Source organism: Microcaecilia unicolor, chromosome 14, assembly GCF_901765095.1.
Source record: "Microcaecilia unicolor chromosome 14, aMicUni1.1, whole genome shotgun sequence".
Lineage (NCBI taxonomy): Eukaryota > Metazoa > Chordata > Amphibia > Gymnophiona > Siphonopidae > Microcaecilia > Microcaecilia unicolor.
The window spans coordinates 26,448,670-26,472,203 of record NC_044044.1 but is presented as its reverse complement, the minus strand read 5'-3'; the positions used below and the strand labels follow the sequence as shown (position 1 = coordinate 26,472,203).

At 47.0% G+C, this 23,534-nt stretch overlaps 1 protein-coding gene across 3 annotated transcripts in view; it reads left to right on the top strand.

Moving 5' to 3' along the window:
- The window catches only part of LOC115457919 (von Willebrand factor A domain-containing protein 5A-like), a 28,010-nt gene extending 4,729 nt beyond the window's left edge, over nucleotides 1-23,281 (top strand). Inside the window, exons 2-18 of one of the 3 annotated variants that reach the window (XM_030187620.1) lie at nucleotides 4,036-4,091; nucleotides 9,474-9,676; nucleotides 10,356-10,578; nucleotides 11,238-11,410; nucleotides 11,670-11,784; nucleotides 12,278-12,447; nucleotides 12,721-12,809; nucleotides 13,989-14,133; nucleotides 14,679-14,758; nucleotides 14,889-15,003; nucleotides 15,546-15,704; nucleotides 16,512-16,609; nucleotides 17,052-17,284; nucleotides 20,289-20,435; nucleotides 21,268-21,419; nucleotides 22,492-22,618; nucleotides 22,740-23,281. In XM_030187620.1, coding sequence (XP_030043480.1) covers nucleotides 4,049-4,091; nucleotides 9,474-9,676; nucleotides 10,356-10,578; nucleotides 11,238-11,410; nucleotides 11,670-11,784; nucleotides 12,278-12,447; nucleotides 12,721-12,809; nucleotides 13,989-14,133; nucleotides 14,679-14,758; nucleotides 14,889-15,003; nucleotides 15,546-15,704; nucleotides 16,512-16,609; nucleotides 17,052-17,284; nucleotides 20,289-20,435; nucleotides 21,268-21,419; nucleotides 22,492-22,618; nucleotides 22,740-22,819 — 2,352 coding nt within the window. In that variant the 5' untranslated portion in view covers nucleotides 4,036-4,048 and the 3' untranslated portion in view covers nucleotides 22,820-23,281. Of the gene's footprint in view, nucleotides 1-4,035; nucleotides 4,092-9,473; nucleotides 9,677-10,355; nucleotides 10,579-11,237; nucleotides 11,411-11,669; nucleotides 11,785-12,277; nucleotides 12,448-12,720; nucleotides 12,810-13,988; nucleotides 14,134-14,678; nucleotides 14,759-14,888; nucleotides 15,004-15,361; nucleotides 15,485-15,545; nucleotides 15,705-16,511; nucleotides 16,610-17,051; nucleotides 17,285-20,288; nucleotides 20,436-21,267; nucleotides 21,420-22,491; nucleotides 22,619-22,739 lie in introns of those variants that run through there. The other 2 variants (XM_030187621.1, XM_030187622.1) reach the window with 2 other exon arrangements.
- The last annotated feature ends 253 nt before the right edge of the window (nucleotides 23,282-23,534 follow it).

Sequence of the window (23,534 nt, the reverse complement as noted above, 5' to 3'; positions counted from 1 at the left end):
AAAGATTAAAAAAATTTTTTTGATTAACCTATAACAGGGGTTCTCAATCCAATTCTCAGGACTCACCCAGCCAGTCAGATTTTCAGGATTCCCCTAACAAATATGCATGAGAGATTTACACACAATGGAGGTTGGCTAGGTGTGTCCCGAGGACTGGTTGAGAACTTCTAGTCTATTAAATGCCACCTGCCTTCGTCAATTTTGTTACACCAGGCTAACACAGCCGTCCCTTTTAAAAAATTTTTGCTGTAGGGTACTGATGCAAGGAACCGATCAGGGCTGGCTCGAGGGGTTGTGGTACCCTGAGCAAAGGAACAGGCTCTGATCGCTGCGAAGGGCGAGGTAAAGTTTTGGCACCCTGAGCGCTAGGGTCACCTGTCTCATGCCTGAAGCAAGCTGACTGTACGATGGCCCAGGGGCATAGCCAGACAGCAGATTTTGGGTGGGCCTAGGCAAGAAGCGGGTGGGCACCAAATGTTCTCCCCCCCCCCCCCCCCACACACACCAAAAAAATATCTCAGCTGGTGGGAAAACGCTTCTTTCCACCTTGGTAGTCTGCAGCAGGCATGCGCTGAAAACCGAGCATACACAGGTGCCAGTATCGTGGAGAGCAGCGTTTTCGTTACCTCCAGGGGGAAGTCTTCAGCTGGCAGAGCTTGGGTTCCCCACAGCTACTGCTAAACCTGTGTTACTGTTGGGTGGGCTTGAGCCCTAAGTGGGCCCACCCAGGCCCACCTGTGGTTACGGCACTGCGATGGCCCTTCCGTTTCTCATCACCCTGGCAGAAGCTGGGGCACTGTCCCTTTAATCGGCTGGGTTCTGGTGAAGCAGGTTACCACAGGACACTGGCTTTGTAAAGACAGAATCCATGGAGCAGCTGCAGGGGTGATGATTGCGGTGGCATCACGAGGTTGGGTGGCTATGAATCAATGGGAGCCTATCTGAACTATGGATCAGCAAATGAAACTGAAAACCACAGCGAGAGAGCCTGAAGCGTTTACATGTGACTTTTACAGTGAGGCTGAAGGCCAAATAGTCAGATTTTGCAGACTGCGTCTGGGGTATAAAGCTAAGAGAGTGTTCAAGAGTAGACAAACCAGAACCACAGAAAATAAAAAGCACAAACGGGGCCTCCGAGACATGAATGATTCAAGAGTCCTGTATTGAAAAGACCCAACACGGGCCGTGTTTCTGCATATTTACGTCTGCATCAGGGGTCTAACAGAAATCATGCGAAAATATAGATGATGTGAAGTGTTTGTTTACAATTTCAAACAATAATAGAACCAGGGGACATAAGATGAAGCTAGAATGTGGTAGATTTAAAGCAAATAGGAGAAAGCTTTTCTTTACTCAGCGCGTAGTTAGACTCTGGAAGTCGTTGCCGGAGAATGTGGTGACGGCAGTTGGCCTCGCTGAGTTTAAAGGGGGTTTGGACAGATTCCTGGAGGAAAAGTCCATTGAACATTATTAATTTACATTTTTTTGTTTTGTTTTGGGGTGTTTTGCCGGGTTCTTGAGGCCTGGATTGTCCACTGTCGGAGACAGGATGCTGGGCTTGATGGACCCTTGGTCTTTTCCCAATATGGCGGTGCTTATGTTCTTATGTATATAAGATAATAGGGCTCATTTTCAAAACAACTTAGGCTCCTGTTTACTAAGCTGCACCTTAGTAAACAGAGCCCTGAGACTTACAAAGTCCCATGGGTTACTATTTAAGCTTTTTCTTTGAAAATATGCCTTAACATAAATTACGTCAAGGGTTTCTGTTAGAACCCCTGACGCAAGCGCAGTGGCGTTCCTATGGGGGCTGACACCTGGGGCGGGTTGCCGATGTGCCCCACTCCCCTGGGTGCAGCGCCACCCGGAACAGCACGACGCCCCGCCCCCCAGCGAAAGACCCCCCCGGGTGCACGCCGCTGGGGGGGGGGGGGTGCCGCGCGCCTGCCGGCTCTTCGTTTTCATGCTCCCTCTGCCCCGGAACAGGAAGTAACCTGTTCCGGGGCAAACGAAGAGCCGACAGGCGCGCAACACCCCCCCAGCGGCTTGCACCCGGGGCGGACCGCCCCCACCTTGGTACGCCACTGCGCAAGCGTAGATACTCTGAAACGCAGCCTGTGTCGGGTCAAAGGACTCTTGATTATTCAAGTCTTGGAGGCCCATTTGTGCTTTTTTTTTTTTTTTTTTCTGTTGTTGGGGTATAAAGCTAGAAAGATTTGGAAGCTTAGGGTCGTTGCGACACAGGAAATTTTTCTTCCCGATCACTTCAGAAGGACAACTCAGGTTTTTATATTAGTGTAGCTGGATTACTGTAACGGCTGTATATTCTGGTTGTTTGAAAAAAGCTACTTAAATGCTTTCGAGCCTTACTGAATGCAACTGCTAGACTGATTTGTTCAGCCAGAAAGTTTGAACCTATGTCTCCGCTTTTGGTTAAGTTGCATTGCTGTTTTTAAGGAGCACTTTTCCAACATCCCAGAAGGAGTGCAAGGACCCTCATCCACACTCTTATCACCTCTCGCTTAGACTATTGCAACTTGCTTCTCACAGGTCTCCCACTGAGCCATCTCTCTCCTCTTCAATCTGTTCAAAATTCTGCTGCACGACTAATATTACGCCAGTGTCGTTATGCTCGTATTAGCCCTCTCCTCAAGTCACTTCACTGGCTTCCTATCCGTTCAAACTCCTCTTATTGACCTATAAGTGCATTCACTCTGCAGCTCCTCAGTACCTCTCCACTCTCATCTCTCCCTACATTCCTCCCCGGGAACTCCGTTCACTGGGTAAATCTCTCTTATCTGCACCCTTCTCCTCCACCGCTAACTCCAGACTTCGTTCCTTTTATTTTGCTGCACCATATGCCTGGAATAGACTTCCTGAGCCGGTACGTCAAGCTCCATCTCTGGCCATCTTCAAATCTAAGCTAAAAGCCCACATTTTTGATGCTGCTTTTAACTCCAACCCTTATTCACTTGTTCAGAACCCTTATTTTATCATCCTCACTTTAATATTCTCTTAGCTCTTGTTTGTCTGGCCTAATTAGACTGTAAGCTCTGTCGAGCAGGGACTGTCTCTTCATGTTCAAGTGTACAGCGCTGCGTATGTCTAGTAGCGCTTTAGAAATGATAAGTAGTAATAGTAGTAGGAGAGCTGAGAGGAATGCAGACGACACTTTTTTTGGCATGTATTTGCATGCAGTTAGCAGTCAGAGCTATCGAGCTGATTGTTTCACGTGCTTGTTGCCTCTGATCATCAAGTGCAAGTCCAACGCTAATGGCCTGCAGCGCCCGCGTTTGTTTTTATCATTGGGCATGAGTGTGCTATTGGAAGCAGGAAAGGGGCACTCTGATTTTTCCTACCGGTGGGACCACATGCAGTGGCATAGCTACGGAGGGCCATGGGGGCCTAGGTCCCCCCCAAATTGGCTCTGGGCCCTCCAATTTGGCTGGTGGGGGGTCCCCAACTCCCCTGCAAACTGAAGCATTTGTCCCACGCTGGTCTCCCTGCATTGCCTGCCGTGCACAATTATTTTAGTGAACCTGAGCATGTTCGACACGTCACACATGCTCAGTTTCATTAAAACGAGCGTATATGACGCGACTGAGAACAGGACAGGCGATGCCAGACTAGCACGGGACAAATGCTTCAGCTAACAGGGACTGGGGAGCGGGGCAGTGGCAGGGAGGCTGGCTAAAATGTGCCTCCCCCCCCCCCCCCAGCCACTTGGCTTTTCTCTTCTCATGAAAGCAGTGATCAGGAACAGGAGCTTGTACTGAAGCTCTAAGGAGTGAGAGAAGAGCTGAAAGAGCCTTGGATTGAGTGAGACTCACTCTTAACTAGTGAGACTGAAGCTCTGCTTTTTACTAAATCAAGCATTAGAGCATTCCTACCTGACCGAGGGGGGTCTTCCGCATGGAAGAGAGATTGGGCTCCTTGCCACTGGCCGTAAGTCATGGTGCACTCCCAACCCCCTCTCTTGTGAATAAAAGTGCTCACTTGTTACTGTTTTTCACTTTTTTTTTTTTTTTTTTACAGATTTCTCTCTGCCATGATGCCCTGCTGTGGGCTCCTCACTGCCTCCAAGCATCCAGGTGAGATTCTCTTTCCACCTAGTGCATGTAATCCTTGACCTCACAGATCGTGGACTGGACTCTTTTTGGAGAAAAAAGTTTATTTGTAAGAGATTTTTTTCCCTTTACCCTCCTCTCACTGTCTCTTTTTCCTTGCCTATACCATGTTATTTTAATACTTGAGTGATCTGTAATAAAAGGTTTGTTTATTTTATTAAGACATTTGTTAGGCGATACTCAAACTGGATTGACTTCTGTGACTGGTAATCAATAGAAATAAAACAAAATAAATCATGGAAAAGAAAATTAAGATACCACCTTTTTTTTATTGGACATAAAGCTTTTGGTTGCCCTTTCTTCCTCAGATCGGAAATAAGCAAATGTTGGTAGATGACAGTATATATATGAGTGAAACAAAGCATCAGTGACAGTCTATATTGTGAGCTGGTCACCCTTCCAGACTCCGGCCAGGGCTGACCCTGCTTAGCTTCCTCCACACACACAGTCACTGCTGGGCTCTGCCCTTCTTGGTAACTCACAGGACTCTGCCTCAAACACAGGGGAGTTCTCTGCCTCCCCTTCTCCTTTCACAAATATTCACCAACACCAGGCTTCTTATAACTAAAGGTTTTATTAGTTGCCACCTAACATACTCCTCAAGGCTTATTACATAAGTACATAAGTACATAAGTACATAAGTACATAAGTAGTGCCATACTGGGAAAGACCAAAGGTCCATCTAGCCCAGCATCCTGTCACCGACAGTGGCCAATCCAGGTCAAGGGCACCTGGCACGCTCCCCAAACGTAAAAACATTCCAGACAAGTTATACCTAAAAATGAGGAATTTTTCCAGTCCATTTAATAGCGGTCTATGGACTTGTCCTTTAGGAATCTATCTAACCCCTTTTTAAACTCCGTCAAGCTAACCGCCCATACCACGTTCTCCGGCAATGAATTCCAGAGTCTAATTACACGTTGGGTGAAGAAAAATTTTCTCCGATTCGTTTTAAATTTACCACACTGTAGCTTCAACTCATGCCCTCTAGTCTTCTTTAACTCAGACATAACAAAAGGCATTTATTCATGGTTTTCTAATTAAACCCTTTTCAGACTTAAAAGCAGTTCCTTAAACTTTCACAGTTCAAACAGCAAAACAAAGCATTTACTTTCCCTTCTCAGGGGGTAGTGCGGCTGTCACCGTTTCAGCAGAGAGCTTCCCCAGTGCTTCCATCTCCCACCAAGCAGCTTCCCACCAATGTTTTAATAAAGCTGCCTGAAAAACCCCTCACACCTGGTTCAACTTCTCAATTAACTCCTGGCTTCTCACTCTCCTGCCCAGAGTCCCTTGCTGCTGCAGTGCATTCTGGACTTTGTAGTTGCCTGCCTCCTCACATACCCCTCCCTGGCCAAATTGCTAGTCCGTTTAACCTTTAGTTCTTTCTTCCACGGACTAGCAATCCGAGACCCAACATCTGCTGGAGGTACCCCCCTTCTTTGCCTGATGTTCTCCCGGCTTTCTCTCTCTTAGCAGCCCCGCTTTCCCTCTTACACAGCGGGGAAATGCGGGCCAATCTCTGCCCAGAATTAGCTCTTGTGGCAGTCTAGGTAATACAGCCACCCCCACACCCAGTGTGTACCCAAGGGCCCTTTTGTCTGAACCTTTTGTAGGGGATATGTGGTGGAAGCCCCGTGAATACACTGAATACTAACCTCCCGGCCCTATTATTAACTCTCCATCTCCCTCTTTTCTTTATTCTCTCCCACAGGGACCGAGAAAGCAGAGTCTGGTCCGCTCCGGAATCTAACAGTGCATTAACCCTGACACCCAGTACCTCCACTGTTCACTGCCATGGCTTCACCCCTGGCCCCTGGGAGTAGGTGGTGAATCCCAACCTTGCAAGACAATCCTTCTTTAAGTGTTCCTTTCTCCCACATCTATAAACACATTCTCTCCTCATTCACACTCTGCCTGGCCTCTGCTCCCTTATACACTTGAGAAGCCCTCCGGGACATGCTCTTGGACTGGGAGGCAACCCCCCCCCCCCCCCCCCCCCCATGACCTCCTAAGCATTGGGACTCCAAACATTTAACAGCTGCTTCTAATGTTTCACAAACCCCTCTTAACCAAGTCCACAGCCTCTAGAAATTACTCTAATACCACCTCTTGTAAGATCTGCCTTACTGACCTCTTATCAAGGCCCAACCACTTTGTGGCAAGGTCCATTAGTTTCTGTGCCAGAGCCACAGGACCCAAGTGCCGCTCCTCAGGGTAGATATCCTGTCTGGAGCCCGTGACTTCTCCACCTCTCACAATCCTCCCCCAACTCTGTACCTGCTTACCGGACACCGGTGAGGTACTCGCATCTGCCGGCAGGGCTTCAACGGATCCCACCACTGCCACCGCTTTGTGAGCTGGTCACCCTTCCAGACTCCGGCCAGGGCTGACCCTGCTTAGCTTCCTCCACACACACAGTCACTGCTGGGCTCTGCCCTTCTTGGTAACTCACAGGACTCTGTCTCAAACACAGGGGAGTTCTCTGCCTCCTCTTCTCCTTTCACAAATGTTCACTGACACCAGGCTTCTTATAACTAAAGGTTTTATTAGTTGCCACCTAACATACTCTTCATGGCTTATTTCTTCTTTAACTCAAACATAACAAAAGGCATTTATTCATGGTCTTCTAATTAAACCCTTTTCAGACTTAAAGCAGTTCCTCAAACTTTCACAGTTCAAACAGCAAAACAAAGCATTTACTTTTCCTTTTCAGCAGAGTTTCCTCAGTGCTTCCACCAATGTTTTAATAAAGCTGCCTGAAAAACCCCTCACACCTGCTTCAACTTCCCAATTAACTCCTCTCACTCTCCTTACCCTGACTCTGAGTCCCTTGCTGCTGCAGTGCATTCTGGACATTGTAGTTGCCTGCCTCCTCACAATATGCATGGAGACAGGGGATGACTGAAACATCAAAGCATTTCAGTGACAGTCTAACAGGATGTGTGGGTGGATAGGTGAGAATCAGGAGACAGAGCAATACAATTTACAAAGCAATACAATTTTATGCTTTATAATGGGCTGGAAAACCCAGATCTTTGTTACATCCTGTCTGGTGGGTGTCAAAATATTTAATCACTCTGACTTCAAAGGTCTTACATTCCTGTATTGTTTTAAAGTTCCCTTTCAGGATTCTTACAATGAAGTCACTGATACAGTGTTCTGGTTTTGTAAAGTGCCGCCCCACAGGCGTGACATCTTTGTTGGCACTGGCATTTTTCATATGATGTCTATGTAAATTTAATCTCTTCTTTAGCATCTGACTTGTTTCTCCAATGTAGCAGGCCTTCATCGCATTTTTTACACTGAATGATAATATACCACATTTAAAGGTAATCTTTCACATGCTCATCTTCCAAAGTGGACTAACACGGCTACCGCATCTCTCTACTTCTGTTACTGAAACCTGGCTTACAGGCGGGTTGAATTATACCAGCAAGGCTATAAAATCCTGCATTGCTGTAGGGCCTGGTGCATCTTAACCCAGTTCTCAGGGCACAGCCAGCCAGTCAGGTTTTCGGGATACTGACCACGAAGTTACACGGAAATACTTTTAAAACAAATAGGAGGAAATATTTTTTTTCCACTCAAAGAATAGTTAAGCTCTTGGGGAATCCCGGAAGTAATATAGCTGAGTTGGCGCTAAGCGGCATAAGGGGGGGGGGGGGGGGGGAGTCCTTGATACAGCTTAATAGCGAAACATGCATGTCGGGTGTCTTTGAACCCCCCAGTCCGAACATCTACACAGAAAAGTGTTTAAATTATACACAAAATAATATATATAAGCCGATGAAGATTTGGGTGCTAAAGTAATTGCCACAGAAATCGTGACTGGGCAATGAGTACCACTGAGGCAAATGGAAAATAACTGAAAAGAGCGTGTAGAGTATTGTGAATACTTGATGAAGCAGGTGGAGGGAAAAGGCTATCTAGGACCGAATAATTTGAAGATACAAATCAAGGTCAGGTATACACAAAAAGTAGCACTTATGAGTTTATCTTGTTGGGCAGACTGGATGGACCGTGCAGGTTTTTCTCTGCCGTCATCTACTATGTTACTATGACTCAACATTAACCACCAGAAGTGGAACAGGTAGGGGGGGTAGGTATGTCTTCCTTAAGGCTCCAAAAAGAGGGGGGTGGGGGAAGTGAACTTGAATTTACGAGGAAAGCACAAGAAGAAAAATTATTAGTAAAGAATAGGCCCTAAGCTGAATGATCCACAGCCATTTAAAAGTGTCGAGCACTTTGATGATCAAATCCCACTGGAGATCTTCTTAGTATCTAGGAAGGTTTGCAAGTATTGAAGGTCAAAAAAATACGTATTTAACGCCCAAATAACGTATAATACGTTTATATGGATATTCTAATCAGCTTGGAGAAGAGACGGCTGAGGGGAGATATGATAGAAGTGTATAAAATAATGAGTGGAATGGATCGGGTGGATGTGAAGCGACTGTTCACGCTATCCAAAAATACTAGGACTAGAGGGCATGAGTTGAAGCTACAGTGTGGTAAATTTAAAACGAATCGGAGAAAATTTTTCTTCACCCAACGTGTAATTAGACTCTGGAATTCGTTGCCGGAGAACGTGGTACGGGCGGTTAGCTTGACGGAGTTTAAAAAGGGGTTAGATAGATTCCTAAAGGACAAGTCCATAGACCGCTATTAAATGGACTTGGAAAAATTCCGCATTTTTAGGTATAACTTGTCTGGAATGTTTTTACGTTTGGGGAGCGTGCCAGGTGCCCTTGACCTGGATTGGCCACTGTCGGTGACAGGATGCTGGGCTAGATGGACCTTTGGTCTTTCCCAGTATGGCACTACTTATGTACTTATGTAACAAGGCTCCTAAAGAGCATATTTCAGCTCTCATAGCCAGAAACAATTTTCTCCTAGCCTGCGTAGCTGTAGTATTATCAGGGTACAACCACACAGGGTTTATCTAGTTAGGGGTCATTTTCAGTCCACAGACCAGCTATGAGCCCGGGTAAAGATAGGAGAGAAAAAGGCTGTCTTGACTTACTTTATCCAGGTGTTTATCTGGCCAGCAAATGGATAACTTCTGGTAGTCGCTATTGCCTGGGTTATGCCCGGCCCTGACTGTTGGGTGTTTAATTCAGTCTGTGGCTGTCAGCAGCTTTGAAACCACTGCAAGCTGAATATTGGCCCAGTTTTCTTTTTTTTTTTTGGATATTTCAGTGAGCGCAGAGGAGACTAGTTGCATCACTGCTCTGGGTTGGATGGGGTGTGTGTCTCTGCAGTCTCTCTCTCTGGGCTGTTTCATGGGATGAACAGATAAGTGTGTTACTGACCTCTCTTACGTAGGGTGTGTCTGTATCTCTGCAGTTCCTCTCAAGGGTATCTCGGTGGACGTACAAGTGAAAGGTTTTGTTGCTGACGTCTCGGCCACTCTAAAATACAAGAATGAGGAACAGAATCCCTTGGAAGCCGTTTTCGTCTTCCCCATGGATGCTGACTCGGCCGTCTACAGCTTCGAAGCCCTGGTGGACGGGAAGAGGATCGTAGCTGAGATCCAGGAGAAGAAGAAGGTGAGGAGATATGCTCTCTCTCTTGCTCTCCCTGCCCTCTGTCTCTTTTTGTGATGTCTAACCTCTGTAGCAATGGACAAGGTGAAGAGCAGGCAAGATGGCTGCCAACCATTGACTTTGCTGTGATCCTTTGACAATTGGAGAGATACTCTTTCTTTAAGGGGTGTGGGCTGGGCAATGAGAAGCTCATATAAACCTGAAGAAGCTTCCAGGAGAAGCTCAGGTAAACCTGTTCTGGACTGTGTGATTGTTGATCAGGCATTTTGGTGGATTTTGTGCAGGAGAAATAATGTTGTGTTTGTCCACCTAATTCAGGTGGAAAGTGTCTGTGTCATCATATGTATGGCACCTGTAATGTTTTCTCCTCATTACGGACGCCAGTGAAAATCCTCCGAGTCCTCGTGTAGTGGGAAAAGATGAAACTAGGGGTTTGCTAGATGTCTTCATGCAGTTTCCGATCCTGGGTTTGCCCTATTGAATCCCAAGGGCTTGGTGTTATAGCATAAATTACAACTCCCAGCATTCAACGGGGCAAAGTCATATCTCTCAGCCTGTCGCTGTCTAAGCATAGCTCTGGGATACAAGAGGGGTAAGGCCCCCTGGCTCTGGAGCTCTGAGGGATGAGAGGAATGAGCTCCTACCTGGTGACACTGTTGTGTCTCTTGACCCCCAAACCCAGGCCCATCAGACTTATGAGGATGCTCTAGCTCAGGGGAAGGAGGCCTTCTTGCTGGAGGAGGATGAGAGCTCTGGTGACATCTTCAGCTGCAGCGTGGGGAACCTGCCCCCGGGCCAGGAGGCTGAGGTCAAGCTGGCATTTGTCCAGGAGCTGCCTGTGGAGGCTGACGGGGCAGTGCGGTTCGTATTACCAGCGGTGCTGAACCCAAGGTACACTCCACAAGGTAAGAGGACCCCACACTGATCCACCATACACAGAAAACACTATCCTTTGACCCTCCCCCCGCACACTATACACACTCTCAGCACAGGCCTATTGGGTTGTACAGGTGGCTGACTTCGTTACTAGTTATACGTTGCATCTCATAAACACATACTACAGTCTGTATTCCAGAAGACATGGGTGGGTGTGGGATGCTATGAGCAGGGCTTTTTTTGAGGGGGTACTGAGTACCGGCACCTTTTTCATTATCTGCTAAAATTTTGACCCATGGACCCCAAGTTTTAACGAAAGAGCTCTACACACCAATTCTGCCTTGTCATAGATTCTGTGACTGGTTGCAGGGGGCCTGGCTATTGTGGGGTGGGTCCCTCAGTGATCAACTCACCCCTGAAGGGTGGCCTGGCATTTGAGTACCAGCACCTTTTTTTGCTAGAAAAAAATGCACTGGCTATGAGTCTTAATTATAGGAGAAAGGAGAGATTTGTATACAGGATTATCACAAGTTTTTTCTTCGTTCTCAAATAATATCCATTTCTGGAAAACTCCATCAGTGACTGGAAGTGTGTCAGAGCTCAACTGAGGCAAGATTTAACCCTCTTGCTGCGTGGAGGTTCTTCACCCTTGGCGGTTTAACCCTTTCTTCTACCTTCCCTTTTGCAGATGAACAGACACAAAGTGTGACTGCCAACATCCCTCGGGCCCCTAAGGGGAGTCTTCCCTACACTCTGGAGCTATCAGTGAGTCTCCAGTCTCCATATGGCATCGCCCGGGTGGAATCTAACTGCAGCCTCACCCCCCTGCGGTACACAAAGGATGACAAGACCACAGCGCAGGTATGGAGCCAAAGACACACCCTAACCCCATACGCATCTCTCCACCCCACCCCACCCCACCCCCCTCAGATCCTCTTCTCCTTTCATACACTTCCTGTACCTTCACCCTTTTTTCCCCTTTCCCTGGGGAAGTGTCAGAAGCTATCCCAGCACTGCTGTGACTTTTAGCACTATAATTTGACTTTCTCTCTCTCTCCACCTGTGACATTCTCTACCTCACTTTTTGACTCTCTCTACTACCCTTCTCCCGCCCTCTCAGATCTCCCTGGGCCCCGGGCACCAGTTTGATCGTGATGTGGAGCTGTTGATGTACTATGAGGAGGTGAACAAACCCAGTGTCAACTTGGAGTGGGGGATACCCAACGCCAAAGCAGGTCAGTCAGTCAACAGACAGATTCCACTACAAAGCCCCAACTCCCCATCCTGTGTCTGTAACCCTTTGGGGAAGGGACCCTGCATCTCCTAAAAGATGTGTCTCCTTTCTTATCACATTCATCAGTGATAAGGAATCCCTTGTAGAAATGCTCATGTGCAATTCATCTCCTCTGCCTGATATATCTTTTGGGTTGGAGGAGGCCAAGCAAACCAATCTCCAGCCCTGTTTCAAGTTCTATGGTAGCCGATGCTATCCTGGGCAAAGTGTTGGTGGGTATCAGAGGAAGTGGGAAGTGGACCAATGTTTTTAGAAACACATAATCATATATACACACACAAATAGAATTGGTGAACTGACCTCATAAGCCTTGTTCCCTTTGTAGGAACGTGAAATCTCTCACATTTTCCTTCTCCAGGATCTGTGTAAGTAATGTTATATACACTCTTCTAATGTTCTGTCAATGTATCTCTCATGTTATCTGATTCTGGAAGATTCCTTGATGTCAGAGACAGCCATGATGTTGAGTTTCTACCCACGTTTCCCTGAAGCTGAGGAGCAGTCTGACTGTGGGGAGTTCATCTTCCTTATAGATTGTTCTGGAAGTATGGGGTGCACAATGGGTGATGCTGAGAACTCACCTACGCGCATTGACAGCGCCAAGGTACCCTGCACAATCTTGGGCCTCTGAGTTTCTTCTGTCCTTGACGTGTCTCTGAGCTCTCTCTCTCCCTCTCTCTCTACCCTTTCCAACAAACTGTCTCCATCATGGTCTTCAAACTTTTTGATGTCTCTTCATCTGTCCTTGCACTGCATACTCTCTTTTGTCCTCTGATGGTCTTATGGGTTCTGGGTGTCTGAGAGGCAGTCTCCTGGGACACCCTCTCATTCTGTCTCCATTTCCAGTATGATCTCATGTGTGTTTGTCCTGTTTCAGGAGACGCTCTTTCTGCTGCTGAAGAGTTTACCAGTTGGCTGCTACTTCAATATCTTTAGCTTCGGATCTACCTATGACTCTTTTTTCCCGTGAGTGTCCTGGTGGGAGAAGAGGGGAAGGGCAGAGAGAAGGAGATGGGAAGAATGGGAATTGGAATAGTGTTTGGTAATAAATGTCCTGGACCTCTGGTCATCTTCTGCAGTAAAAGGGTCTTTTGCTACCTTGCCATTTTGAAAAGGGTATTTGGATGGCAACATGGCATTGGAAACCCTGGTCAGCAGACATCATTTGTTACTGCTGTGGTGATTTGGAACCGACTGGCTGGTGGCCATTTTGCTTAACCTGGAACATACATAATTCTATATTGGAAAAATATTGAAAAATGATACTGTCCACTCCAAGGAAAGGAGCATTACCGATGGTGTGGTGCAGGGAAAGGTTATAGGGGAAAATGGGTTTTTTGGTGGATTTCTGTCATTCTAACTTCTTTACTGAAGAACAAAAACCTCGCAGAGATAAAATCTCTACAAAGATAGTGAAGGTGACTGAAACGATGATGCTGTACTGGTCTAGATGATGTATTGGTGAACAACAGTGACTCGACATGGACGTGTTTTGTCCCACTGGCCTGCCTTAGGAGTCTTCTAATGTTGTTTGGATTGGCCTATTCTTTTCGGACCATGGACGAGTTGCACAAGCCGAGAGAAGTTTTTGAAGTGCGTTTATTGGCGTGCTGCGCTATTTTCAGTGCTTCTCGCCATTGTTTTTTGAAGTGCAGCAGAAAATAGAATTTGATAGGCTTCACTGTAGCAAGTGAAACAACATTAGAAGACTCCTAAGGCAGGCCAGTGGGATGAAACACGGCTGTGTCGGGTCAATGTTGTTGACCACTAAATCTTCTAGACCAATACAACATCATTTTGCATAAGCTTCGCTGTCTTCTTAGAGATTCTTTCTTTCTCGGCCTCTTTCAGCTTTATCAGATATTCTTTCCCGTCTCCTCTTGAGTTTTATTTACTTAGAAGAGGACCTTTCACTAAAACGTGCTAAATGCTACGTGTCCGATTTTATACCTGTGGGCCACATGGCACCTAATGCATACATTAGCTTGCCCTAAGCTTTAGTAAAAAGGGTCCCTTAGTCTCGTATGGTGATGTTTCATGAATATCCAATGCGGGATCCAAGAGGCTGCATTTCGACTGGGCTTTCTGTGGGATTCTGTGGCCCTTTTAGTTGCCGTTTCCAACTGGTGATTGTTCACCTGTCAGGGAGAGTGTGGCATACACCCAACAAACCATGGAGTCGGCCCTGGAGAAAATGAAGACGATGTCCGATGACCTTGGAGGAACTGAAATCTTAGAACCTCTGAAACACATTTACGATACAGCTGGGAAACCAGGGCATCCGCGACAGGTAAGAGTTACAGGGGAGATGGGATGATGTTGTTGCTAGTACTGGACCCAGTGCATTTTTTTTCTAGCGAAAAAGGTGCGGCACTCAAATGCCAGGCCACCCTTCAGGGGTGGGGTGATCACTGAGGAACCCACCCCACAATAGCCAGACCCCCTGTAACCAGTCGCAGATTCTATGGCAAGACAGAATTGTTGTGTAGAGCCTGAGCTCTTTCATTAAAGCTTGGGAACCATGGGTCAATTTTAGCAGACAATAGAAAAGGTGCTGGTACTCAGTACCCCCTCAAAAAAGCCCTGACTGGACCCAACAGAGAATCTCTTCTAGATCAGGTGTAGAGTTTGATGCATTTGAGATGAAAAGTCCCTGGATCATTCATGATAAGGACACATTTCCCCATATTGGTGCCTGGCTAGAGATTGCCCACAATGTTTTCCTGCAGCAGGAAAGTATCGCCATGGTTGGGGAAGATCCTCTCTCCTGAAGGGTGACTTTATTGATTAGATCAACAGCTATGCTGGTGTTATTTTCCCAACTTTTCCTTTCAGCTCTTTCTTTTCACCGACGGAGAAGTCAGAAACACCAAGGCAGTGATTGCAAAAGTTAGCCAGAATGCCGACAAGCACCGGTAATTATAAGCATGGACTGTCCCTGTATCCAATAATGGTGTCCTTGGACATGTCCCCCTAACTTCCTTGGCTCTGTATTCTCATCCCTTTGCTCTTTGCCTCATTTCGCATTCTCTGTTCTTCCTGCAGATGCTTCGGCTTTGGGATCGGGGAGGGGGCCTCCACGGCCCTCGTCAAGGGCATCTCTCAGGCAGCTGGTGGCACTGCGGAGTTCATCACAGGCAAGGAGCGAATGCAGCCGAAGGTGGGAGTCCTGGACACGTTTCCTCACTTTCACTGTGCTCGGTTGTCCCTCCCTGCTGACAGTGAGCAGCACACCCAACCTTGCACGACAAATTCAATCCTCCGTAAGAGATGCCTTTCCACAGAGACTTTATATTCTCTTACTAGTCAACTCTTTGTAATACAACCAGTTGTATTTTTTCAGACTAAGTACGAACTGCAAAGAGCTAGTTATAACTCCAGTAACTCTTGATGGTCACTGGTTGTAGTAATACTTGTCTAGGAATCAGCTAATGTGGCTGTCACTGTTTGGCCCCTCTCATCTCACCCACAGGTCATGCGGTCTCTGAAGGCCTCACTTCCTTTCATCTCTCCCACGGGCCCTGCGGTCTCTGAAGGCCTCACTTCCTCTCATCTCTCCCACGGGCCCTGCGGTCTCTGAAGGCCTCACTTCCTCTCATCTCTCCCATGGGCCCTGCGGTCTCTGAAGGCCTCACTTCCTCTCATCTCTCCCACGGGCCCTGCGGTCTCTGAAGGCCTCACTTCCTCTCATCTCTCCCACAGGCCCTGCGGTCTCTGAAGGCCTCATTACAGCCGGCAGTGAAGAATGTCTCCCTGCAGTGGACCCTTCCTCCTGGACTGGAGACTGTCTTGGTCTCTAGACTCCCCACTGCGATCTTTAGGGGTCAGAGGTCAATTATCTACTCCCTTTTAAAGGGAAAGGTGAGTGGTGCTTCTCTCTGTCCCTCAATTCAGAGAGACTTTCTGGGCCTTACTGTTTGCCTATGTAAATGAAGGGCCCAATATTCAAACGACTTTAACCGGGTAGAAGAGGCTCCGTTAGCGGTCATGGCGGCCATTTTGCAGCCGGATCCAGCATGGACAGGAGCGGCTGGGGATTGTTCCTGCCCAAACCACCCGCTATACCACCAGGAACCCTAAAGTAAGTACACAGGGACCTACAAGGGGATTTTGGGGGTTGGGGGAGTCGAGCGGAGGGAGGCTAGGATCATGGGGTTGGGGGTATGGGAGGTGGAATGCTGAGTGAGGGTGGGGGATCAGAAGGAGCTATCCTGATATTCAGCCCACTACCCGGTTAGCTAACCGGTGGGCTGAATATTGTACCTGGCAGTATCTGCATAGGTGTTGGCACTGAGTATCTGGGGCTTTATTCAAACTGTGGTATTCGGCATTAAAAAAAAAAAATGCTGACCACTGCCAGCTGAATAATTGACCAGGAATTGTAAGAAAAGAAATAGCAAAGTGTGTTCCTGGGTTCAGATGCCGGTCTGTATAGTCCCTGCTCAAACCCCATGGTATCGTGGTCATTGTATCATTGTTGCTCCGTCTCCAAGGATTTGACAATTTCTTTGACCTTTTTTTCTCTCTGTTCTGGTAACTGGGCATCTCTGATCTCTTTCGATTTTTTTGCATGGCGCAGGAAGAATTGCGGCTCTGAATTTGTTTCTTTCGTGGTACTCTGTCTCCCTCGGTCTCAGGATTTGTCTTCCCTGTCGCTCTCTATATTAGGTAGATGAGACAGCGCAGGGAGCGGTTTCTCTGGAATACACCTACAGGGAGGAGACTTTCAGAAACCAACTGCAGCTCCAGCTAGAGAAAACGTCCAGGTAATCTTTTTGTCTAGGTCTCCCTCCACCGGTAAATCTCAGTTAAATTATTGAAGATTTTATGCAGTTTAAATCAGCTTGTAACCACACAAACCTAACCAATTAAAATTCTCCTGTCCCCCAACTTTGCCCAGCTAAAATCCAGGTAAAAATGAGCCGCTACATTGGGGGGGGGGGGGGGGGGAGGGCATACAGGGAGGGGCTTTCAAACAATATTCAGTGCACATCAGCTTCATTTGCCCACCTAAATCCAGCTGCACGAACAGCTGTTTTAAATCTAACCACAAAAGCTCAGTGCAGTCAGATTTAACTGGATATTTCGTCCCAAATTTAGCTACTTGACCACAACTGAAATCTTGACGGAGTTAACTGGTTAAAATCTCGTGAGGGTCCATGCCTTAATTTTTTCTCTACGTCCTCCTCCTTAGCTGTCCCCTCACTTCTGTCACCTCTTGCCCAGGGCCACCATCCATCGCCTGGCTGCAAAATCCCTGATTATGGACCTGGAGCGCAGCCCCGACAGTCGCTCTGAGGAGGTGGTGAAGAGGATCCTGGAGACCAGCCTTCAGTCTGGGGTCGTTTCCTCTCTGACCGCCTACGTGGCTGTGAACAAGGACTTAAACCAGCCTATCCAGGGCCCGCTGACCCGCAGGGATATTCCATTAGCAGCAGTAGGTGAGGCTTGAGTTGAGGAGATGCTAATCCCCCCCACCCCAAATTCCTGGCCCTGCTGTAATGGGGTTTGTTGATCTTCACTTTATTCAGAGGTCTGGGGCAGGGGAGGAAAGAATCCATTCATGGCAGCACTGGGGTAACTAATGTCTGCCTTGCTATGCTGAGGGGTGCCAATCCCAGCCCTGGTTGGCTGGAATTGCTGATCTTGCTGCTTGTTTATGCTGAGTGTCCAGAAAATTGCAGATTTTTGTGCAGAATGTTTTAATATTTGTAATTTCCTCTCTGAGTGATTAACACCTCCTCCAGAAGATTTATTGACGAATTCTTCATTATGTGCCTTAAATACATCATGAAAGTCACTATCTGGATGCCTACCAGCAAAATCCTTATTGTCATGTCATCTTGAGTACCTTTTTGCTGGTCAGTATCTCAGAAGAGACCCATTTTATTTACACCACACATGCATGCAAATGACTCAAAAACTTTCCCTCACCGTGTGATAAGAAAGCTAAGCCTCAGAGCCTTTTCTTGCCAGTTGCTATGCTCCTGGATTGTTTTGAGTTTTGCTTTGATCGTAAGGTCATCGATGGATGGATCGGTCTGGTCCTGAAAATTGCTCTCATAGTCATCTCCAGGGCTTTTCTTGACGGGGTGCTGAGTACCGGCACCTTTTCCATTGTCTACTAAAATTGACCCAGGTCCCCGAGTTTTAATGAAAGAGCTCAGACCGTACACACAAATTCTGCCATCGTAGATTCTGTGACTGGTTGCAGGGGGGCCTGGCTATTGTGGGGGTGGGTCCCTCAGTGATCGCCCCCACCCCTGAAGGGTGGCCTGGCATTTGAGTGCCGGCACCTTTTTCGCTAGAAAAAAAAACGCACTGGTCGTCTCTGTGGTGTTTGATCATGGGTTTATGTAAGTTGATTCTTATCTCTAGCTTGTGGTTTCTTTCACCAGCTGTATGAGAAGGAACTGATAACACCCCTCCTCCCCCAGCAAGGAGGAAATCATAAGGACTGTACGGTTACATATCTCGTGCCTGGCTGACGGCAGAAGGCCTGTACACAGAGACGCACAATACGGTAGAACAGTTTATCTAACATTCCTCCAAGGCACTCAGGAGCCTGCTATCCATTTCCCTACCTGCAGGGGGCGCTACAGCAATATTGTAGCTTCAGTTGCAAAGGGCAGGCAGGTTCTGTGAGATTCCCAGTGGGACCCGCCTGCCTTGTGCAGTTGAAATCACGATATAGAAATGAATCTGATTCTTCTTGTCAGATGAATTTTGCTAATTTCTTTGACTGGCTGGCCAGAGAGTTGGATTGAGGGAGAGCGCTAGATGTGGTGGATTTAGGTTTTAGCAAAGCTTTTGCCTAGCGTACTTAATAACTGACTGCCTTCCGTTTGGGCCCTAAAGTTTACTGACTTTTTTTTTTTTTAAATAGCATTATTTAATAATTTCCTGGGAATGCCCAGTTTCTTATTTTGTAAACCACACTGAATTCAGGAGGTAAGTGTCATAATGTAATATGATTTTAGATACTCTGCAACCCATGCATGCTACTGCCAAACACCCCCCCCCCGACCTGCCCATGTCCCTTCCAGGTCCTCAACCCCTTGCAGTTACGCACTCTGGAACTTCTGTGACTGCTGATTACTGCCATCGACGACGGAGGGCGGGTGGGACTGCGGTGCCAGGCCCCCCTTTGAGGCCCAGGGAATTTTGTCCCCCCTGTATATTTGATCTTGTGCCCTTGCTGCAAGGTGTATGTGGATAAGACCGCACATAGATTAAAGACTCTTCTTGCAGGTTTTTGTTGGTTTTTTTTGGTTGTTATGCACAAAACAATTCCATTTGGAGACCCTGCCCCCAAGAGAGCAAAAATTCCAGGCTTACACATCCGTGGGAGAAGTGCAAGAAATCCAAGCTACGAAAATTTTTTTTTTTTTTTTTACAAGATCAAACTAACAGAGAGGCATCTTTCAATTCTCTGGATCCATCTTAGAAATATGAATTTCAGAATTTAAACACACGGGGGTAGTGTTGAGCAGCACTTTGTCTAGTTAAACTGGATATTCAGTCACATAACAGCTTAAGGTGGGAAGTTATCAAAGCGGGCGGCCGCTAAGATGGGTTATTTTACCACAATTTGTGCTGTTTTAGTCCAGGCTTCCATTTTGTGGAATGAGACCTGTTCCTAATAGCCCAGGTTAACAGGAAAATAACATGTCTTCACGGTAGCCCATGTTGATAACTTGTCTCCTTTGTGTCTGTCAGATCTGCCAGGTAACTATCCCTCCCTTCTGCACACAAAGGGGAGACATGATAGAGGTATATAAAATAATGAGTGGAGTGGAACAGGTGGATGTGAAGCGTCTGTTCACACTTTCCAAAAATACTAGGACTAGGGGGCATGCGATGAAACTACAGTGTAGTAAATTTAAAACAAATCGGAAAAAATTTTTCTTCACCCAACATATAATTAAACTCTGGAATTCGTTGCCGGAGAAAGTGGTGAAGGCGGTTAGCTTAGCAGAGTTTAAAAAGGGGTTGGACGGTTTCCTAAAGGACAAGTCCATAAACTGCTACTAAATGGACTTAGGGAAATTCCACAATTCCAGGAATAACATGTATAGAATGTTTGTACGTTTGGGAAGCTTGCCAGGTGCCCTTGGCCTGGATTAGCCGCTGTCAAGGACAGGATGCTGGGCTCGATGGACCCTTGGTCTTTTTCCAGTATGGCATTACTTATGTACATGTACTTAAATGTCTCTTTTTCCAATCAAGAATTTGCCAAAGATGAGAGGAGGGATCACCTCTGAATTATTCATTTTGGAAAATGACACTCCCTCCCCCCCCCCCCCCCCAATCCAAGTGCATTCTGGGAATTTATAGACCACTTGCCTACCAACATCTCTCCTTCACACCGAGACTGCCAGTCCCAGGCTACAGCTGAAGGCTACATTCATTTGTACAGTTCTTTTCTCCTCTTCCCCCCCACAGCGTATGGTTGCTCTATGCCAACGGGGAAGAAACTTCTCGGAACACGTATGTGCATGAAATATACGCCACGTTGTAAGATGCAGGTGGAAGCTGCCAGTTTTAGGAAGAAGGCCACTGACAGTCGCTGCCTCAGGGTGGCTGACTCAGGTAATTTCTAATGTTCTACTTTTCCAGTTGCCCAGTTCTAGAAATGGTTATGATATCAGAGAAGGACAGGGTCCTCTTTTGACAAGATTGAATACTGTTTGTTACGGTGCGGTCAAGCACTGCCCGTCTTTGCCCAAGGTGTCCAGCTTACCCAGAACTGCTTGCAGTACTTAAGTTGTGGCTTCATCATAAGGAGTCTTTCATGTTGCCAAGTGCCTTCTGAAAATCCATGTACAATATATTGACCGTCTTGCTTTACGTTTTTTATTTACACATCTTACTGGAATATTACTGCCCCATACTTGACCATTTTTAAATCTAGATTGAAAGCCCACCTCTTTAACATTGCTTTTGACTTGTAACCACTCCCCCACATTAATTGATTTGCTTGCTTTATTTTTGTCTATTAGATTGTAAGCTCTTTGAGCAGGGACTGTCTTTTTTCTATGTTTGTGCAGCGCTGCATACGCTTTGTAGCGCTATAGAAATGCTAAATAGTAGTAGTAGTGTCCATCTAGGCCCCAGCGGTATTTTGGGGTGGGTGGTTTTTCTTAGGTGCTTGTCACTGCACGGAAAATATTTAAGGGTGTAATTAAAATGGGGAGAGTGCAGCCTCCCCTCCTCCAGTGTCCTTAGGTACTGAGGCTCTTGCTCATTCCTGTAAAAGTCAGGGCGTTGGAACCACAGTCAAAGCAAGAGAGAGAGTTATTGAAACTTTCCCTGTCTAACGTTTCTCATCCCTCCGCCCTCTTAGGTTTGTTCCTTGTACACTCCATGGATTTGTCTCTGTCTCCTTTGCAGTATCTCATGCCCCTCTTTTTCTTTACTGTAGGAGAAGAAGACGTCTCCCCTCAGTGCCTGGATTCTCCCCTCGTGAAACTCATTTCCCTGCAAAACGCGGATGGCTCTTGGACCCTCAGCGGCTCCTTAGCTTCCGTCATAGGCACATCGGAGGCCGAGCTCAAAGCCAAGATGCCCAACCCAGTAAGAGCACTTGACAGCAGGGGCTGGTGGTGAGGGAGGAGGGTTTTGGGTTGGTTTAGGAAGGGTGGGAAAGGTGGCATCAGTGACCTTGCTTGTCATCCCGTTCTTTAAAAATACAACGCTAGAAGAAATGCAAGCAACCCACAAAGCCCATGGTTGCATTGGTGATGCGAAATTCACGTGCGTTTCCTCCGCTCTACTTGTGATTTTTCACCGTATCCCTGAACTGGCAGTGGCACCTCTCTGTGTCCCTCCAGAGTGGAGGAGGAGCCTAATGGTTAGTGCTGTGGGCTGAGAACCACTGGCTGGACAACTCATTGCCCCAGGTACAAACCCCCCCCCCCCCAAATCATGCACCTCCTAGGTACAGAGAAAATACCTGCATAGAATATACGTAAACCACTTTGGTTGTAGTACAGAAAGATGGTATATCAAATCCATGATCCTTTCCCCCATTTTAATTTAAGCGCTCATGCCTTTTCCCAGGATGAATTACACTCAAGTACATTCCCTGTCCCTAGTGGGCTCACAATCTGTTTTGTACCTGAGGCAATGGTGAGTTAAGTGACTGCTTACACGCATTCTTGGAGCAACTGCTGCCCCCTGCGGACAGGGATAAGGTACTGGGCAAGAGGAATCTTGAGCAGGATGTAATAACAGCGGTTAGCGTATCTGGGTTTAAAAAAGGTTTGGACAAATTCCTGGAGGAAAAGTCCATAGTCTGCCATTGAGGCAGATATGGAAAGCAACTGCTTGCCCTGGGATTTGTAGTATAGAATGTTGCTACTTCTTTGAGATTCTGCTTGGAATCTTGTCACTCTCTAGGATTCCAGAATCTTGCTATTCTTTGGAGTTCTACATGGAATGTTGCCACGATTTGGGTTTCTGCCAGGTACTTGTGACCTGGCTTGGCCACTGTTTGGAAAACAAGATACTGGGCTACATGGACCATTGGTCTGACCCAGTATGGCTACTCTTACGTGCTTATGTTCAGTAGAGCAGTTCCTGTATTCCTCCTGCATTCTGTGTGCTGTCTCTGTAATGTGATAGTAATTCCTGTCTCTTTTTGCAGGGTGTGGACCCTGCAGTCTGGGCCACAGTTTTAGCTGTGATTTGGCTGCACACGGCTGGTGCAGAGCAGCGGGATGAATGGGAGCTGCTGGCGAGGAAGGCGGTGGCCTGGCTGAAGGGGAGAGCAGGTGAGGAGTGGGGAATGTGAAAGGTCTTTTTGTGATAGATTAGTGTACAGAGATGGGCACACACTGACATCGAGGAAAGCAGTCATACAGACCCTCCATTCTTTGTTTTTTTTTTTGCCAGGGGCTACACTCGCTGACTGTATCGGAGCCGGCAATGCTGTTCTGAAGGCTTCTGTGGATGCTGCGTTGTTTGGTCTATGAGTGGACAGAGAAATGGTTCAATTGACCAAGGGATAGGTTTGCGTCCTCCCTTCACGTATTCTGGCTGCTCTCGTCCTTTCTATGCAACTGGTGGCTTGGATCCTTTACTAACCCTTGCTGTCCGTGGTACAATTTTAGGAGCTGAACTACGGACCATTTCTAGCCTTTTTGCATAATTTTGTAACCAGCTGCTACAAAGCCTTAAGGGCGACACTAAGGGTCAAGAGGAGAGTGGACCGGGGGAGGGATGTGTTAATACACTAAGGCCGGGGGGGGGAGGGGGGGTGTTGAGCGTAAGATGTGGAGGCTCAGGGCTGGCTGCACCCCCTTCCATTTCCTCCTTTAACGAGTTTCAGGTGGGAAGAAGCAAAGATTACCTTCTCCTATGCATGTCAACTGTTTTACTGAAAGCAAAGCCATTTTCGTGTATTTAGCAATAAAACTGGATTCTGTGACTGTTCGGTTTCGGTTTATTTTTTTGTTTCTTTTGGCCTCGGAGCGCCAGAAATTATGTTCCATTTGTAAGGCTGGAGTTTGCTCTCCTGGCCTGAACTCTTGTCTTTCTTCTAATGCAGGACTCAATATAAAGCTGAAGAACCAATATTGACAACTAGTAAAAAAGCCCCGTTTCTGATGCAAATGAAACGGGGGCTAGCAAGGTTTTCTTCTGTGTGCATATGGGAGTGTGTGTGTCCCTGCCCTCTGCCCTCTCTCC